The sequence below is a fragment of the Saccoglossus kowalevskii genome, chromosome 22 (assembly GCF_978046115.1).
Source record: "Saccoglossus kowalevskii chromosome 22, keSacKowa6.1, whole genome shotgun sequence".
In the NCBI taxonomy this organism is placed as follows: domain Eukaryota; kingdom Metazoa; phylum Hemichordata; class Enteropneusta; family Harrimaniidae; genus Saccoglossus; species Saccoglossus kowalevskii.
This window is the reverse complement of record NC_140662.1, coordinates 27334411-27338804: the sequence shown is the minus strand read 5'-3', so window position 1 is coordinate 27338804 and position 4394 is coordinate 27334411. Positions and strand designations below refer to the sequence as shown.

Here is a 4394-nt window from a genome sequence, read left to right as displayed (position 1 = left end):
ATATTGTATTTATTGTAATAATGAAATTTATCAGAGACTTACAGGAGCTTGCTTAAATTATACGCAAATTTTCACAGGTGTGTGGTAATCACCATATTAAATGGGGCTAAACATTGAGGCTATAGAATAATTGCTATGAAGAAAATGAATCTAATGAATCTAGCACACTTCCAAATGTATAAATATGTTTATTTTTATACTTTAAATACTAATCAATGAATTTATCGCTACATGTGTGTGTGCATTTCTTTATAATAAACATGTTGCATACAGTCGATAATAAGCGTTGTAGCATTATAGATGCATACCGTAGACGGCATACAAGAGTATATGTGTATATGAACACTAGTCGTGTGTATATGTCGTATACTACTTTGGATCATTGTAAGCGTTGTGCTTCAAGATGATACAATTTGTAAGAAATTGTTTTAGTAACAATTAAAACGGTATGATTTAATGAAAAACATGAAAGTGCTCCCAAGATTTACAATGTAGATTTGTCAGCTGGTTGGTTGCTTAAAAAGGTTGGTATGTTATTTTGTGATGATACAGTGTGGTATTTGATTTCGTTAATATAAAGATGGAAATCTTCCTGTGTAATGCCTCTGTCTAATGCTTGTGTGTAAGAGTTTTGAAAGATTGACTCTATTAACACAATTGGAACTATTTCGGGATAATTGGATTCGCTTAAAATGTGCTACTGTAATGATTTGTTTTCACAAAAATATTTTATTTGTTCGATTTAGATTTTTTTTCTGATTATTTCTTGTATTGATATCAGAAATGAGGAAATTAAGAACAATACTACCCTACAGTAGCACATTTTAAACGAATCCAATTATCCCGAAATAGTTTCAATTGTGTTAGTAGAATTTACCAGACAGGTTTGTAAAGTAAGCCTTGATGCCAGATTAAATCGAGAGCTTTGAAACATGCAAAGATTCACTTTTTTACTTTTTAAATATTTACTCAGTAACGGTTTAAGTATAATAATATAACCAGTTTATCCAAATGATTGCTTTAAGCCAATCAATCCTTCATTTTAATGTTATTTTTATTGATACAGCACAATAGTGAAAATTAGACAAGTCAATCCTCGATATTTTTTTTAAAGATTGGCGAGATAATTTCCATATTCCATGTACTAGGAAAGATATTACAATTGAGGACATGGTTCAACAGATCTTGTAGAGACATTTCTAACCGTTTTAATTATTGAATTTGTTATGCTTTCTCAAGCTGAAGACTTTCTATTCATTAACGCCTTGATTGCAATTTCTAATTGAGAGATTTTATTTTTAGTTAAATGGGGTTTTTCATCTATATTGAAATTGAGAAATGTTCATAGCATTTTTCGGCATTATTCTTATCACATAACTTATTTTTTTTCCTTTCTTTTGTTCATTTATCAACATCATCGCTTTTTCTTTTTTTAAAAGCTGTAAAAATAATGTTTAGAATAATAAATAATCAATGCCCCATCTTTTATACCAACTGACAGTTAATAAAAATAACACTAGATATGCGTTTGATGGAAATCTATTTAACCGACAGTAAAACCACAACGCAATACGTTGCCCCGGTAGCATAGATTAATTTTCTTGTCAAGCTGTGTAAAATGTGTACGCATTATTATAATACGGAGGAAGGGCGTGTGCAGAATAAATTTTGAATGATTAGTTCTTCCATGGGACCTGTGAATTATTTTGCAATGTATATTGATGTATATTTAATGAATCACTGTTTATCCAGAAATAAATCAATAAATGTGTTTAAGTGTAATGCTCAATTTTATAGAAACCAGCAGCAAAACCTAGTGGAAACAAATATAATGCACACAATTGTTCAAATTCTCATGGTCTAAGCAACAGTTTCTAATGGTCAATCCTTCAACTACGCCATAGATGACTGTCGATCCGCAAATCAACTCTCATGAACGGTATCATCACGACTGTAGACATTGCAATCTCCCATACGTATAAAAATATCTCGTTATATGAAATTACCAACCACAAACACATACTATTGCAGTGATACATTTATTCCAGTCTTAATGTTCACTCACAAACACAAACATATTTCAGTTCAAGTATGTGTACATAGAGTAGAACTCAGATTATCGTTTCATGGTTCATGCGAGTCTACACCTAGAGTTCACTTTAGATCAAATAGGTGAAACAAAGATCTAACTTTGCAATCACTGGCACGAGTTTGTAGTTAAAAAATAAATTTCTAATTGGCTAATCCAAAATCTGCCCTGCAATACAATTGCATTGTGAAGTACAAATGAATAAAATAAATATAGGTCTGTATTCTGTTGCCCTGACAACATACTTGACATGTGTAGTAAGTCATACTTTTCACAATCAAATACAGACACTATATTTCAAATGTATTGGTAGGTTTATTTATTGATTAAGCGTATATGACGACATTCCTGACAAACCAAAATGAGTTTAGCCAAAAATCACAGACCCCCATATGTACATTTCATGAATAGCAATAAATGAATGGGTACACCAATACACATTACATTGTCGTCAGCAGTCACCGATGTTCACGTGTTAGTTAGCATAATTAACAATCCACCAATAACGGCGAAATAATGTCCGCAATAATCATATTTCTAACTCCGCAATGTAAACAAACTTTGACATTCGTGACACTTATTGGTGAATTGTACGATTCATCAGTTGCACACATTTATCCTTTATACATTCCATCCCATCATCTGAAATGAACCAGAGCCCATACCTTTTAGCTCGTAAAATTTTCCCGACATTTCCTACTATATAATTATTTTGCATGACATATACATCATACTTATGAGGACTACCCGCAGCCCAACCTGTGAATAGTGTGTCTTCTAAGATTTTAATCCGTACCATAGTTTCTTTACGAAGGGCATTGTTTAACTTCTGCTGATCATTTTGGTTGTTAGGCAAGGGTTCAGTGTCATTGTCATGACCAATTACTCGATCTTCCATACCATTGAATGTATTCTGCCATATTCGTTTTGTAGTATTTGTACAATTGAGAAAAGTGAATCCACCACACACGGCAGTTCTCATTTTCATTCCTATAATATCAAAATTCGTGGCTTTTTCAATGACCGGAAATGGGTCTTTCATCCACGCGGAGTCTGATTCAGTGATGAAAACTGGTACATCATTTTGTAGAAGAAAGAGGATGACACCAGTACGGTAAACCATGTACTTCCAATATCCTACTTGACCCCAGCTAAAAGACGGAGATGTGTCATAATGAAGCAAGGCAACGTTTATCTTTGGGTTGAATTTATGGAGTTCAGTATATACATATTTATCAGTGGTTATAAACAATACACGGGAAAGAAGATCAAAGCATTGTATGTTGCAAATCCAGCTCTTAGTTATATCTAGGTATCCTGCAGTTAAAAACTGAACTGTTACAAATTTGTTTATTTTTAATATCTTATCACAGACGTTCAAGATATTGTCTTTGTCCTTTGTCTGCAGTCCATCGAACATTGGATGAATGTACTTTGGCATAACAACCGATGTTCTTCTTTTGATCACTCCTTCATCTGGATGTGTTACCTTCGTTGTATGATTGGACAATGAATCAGTGATGACTTTTCTTTTAGTATTTCCATCTACCACTTTACTGCGATTTACTGCAGTCACTCTGTGCTTTGTTGATACTTCAGTGCTGTTTTTAACTTTGGTTGTATCATTCATATCGTTTTGACTCTTTAACGAGTTCACCATATCGTTTACATACGATTTAATTTCCATGATTTTGCCATCCAGTATTTCCTTTTGGATGTGAACTGGTGCTGCTGTGATATAAGTACAATGATATAGTTGACTTATTGCAAGACGGTAAGCTCAGGGAAGTGTTTAGTGTTAGATAAGCTTATTTTAGTCAAACTTACCTCCATGGTCCTTAGCGAACTCTAACACTACGTCATTCAACCGTGAATATAATAAAGAGATGGCAGAGACTGATATCACGCAAAATACAAATATCTTCAATTTTGAAGCCATAATGCTGACTTATCTTTGATTTATAGGTGTTTCTAGCTGTGTATTCAGTGAATTGTCAGCACATCAATGAGAAAATATATTGTCCAAGGGTTAACATATGTGCAACCAATAATATTTTACAAGTAGAGTAAACCACGTAACACGTGTACGTGTTTAAATCCAAATTGAGTGACTTGTTATCCATGAGGTTAAAGCTCACCCTTCCAAATCTCAATAATATATAGTAGAAATGACAAATATACACTCCATGTATTGTGATTACATTTAAATTAAAAAATAATCAATTCATACATTTGCATTTTGTAATCAAATTCTTTAACACTTATCTGGTGAGGTAAAACGGGAGGGGTATGTATATCGTCAATA

General features: G+C 33.0%; 1 protein-coding gene across 2 annotated transcripts; it reads right to left on the bottom strand.

The window, feature by feature from the left end:
* Positions 1 to 2384: 2384 nt before the first annotated feature.
* Positions 2385 to 4090, bottom strand: LOC146729469 (uncharacterized). 2 transcript variants are annotated; one of them, XM_085496162.1, is made up of 2 exons: positions 3917 to 4090; positions 2385 to 3820 (listed from the first exon to the last, which is right to left on the bottom strand). In XM_085496162.1, exons 1-2 carry the CDS (start codon positions 4026 to 4028, stop codon positions 2667 to 2669), a joined length of 1266 nt encoding a protein of 421 aa, XP_085352288.1. In that variant the 5' UTR covers positions 4029 to 4090; the 3' UTR covers positions 2385 to 2666. The 2 variants fall into 2 exon arrangements, with proteins under 2 accessions (XP_085352288.1, XP_085352289.1); XM_085496163.1 differs by having other exon boundaries at positions 2385 to 3817.
* Positions 4091 to 4394: the final 304 nt, after the last annotated feature.

What these genes read in the sequence shown, in the direction of transcription:
- LOC146729469 (XM_085496162.1), bottom strand. Translation starts at nt 4,028, where the DNA reads ATGGCTTCAAAATTGAAGATATTTGTATTTTGCGTGATATCAGTCTCT. An exon ending in GTTCGCTAAGGACCATGGAG is followed by an intron (nt 3,821 to 3,916) that starts GTAAGTTTGACT and finishes CTTATATCACAG; the next exon opens with CAGCACCAGTTCACATCCAA.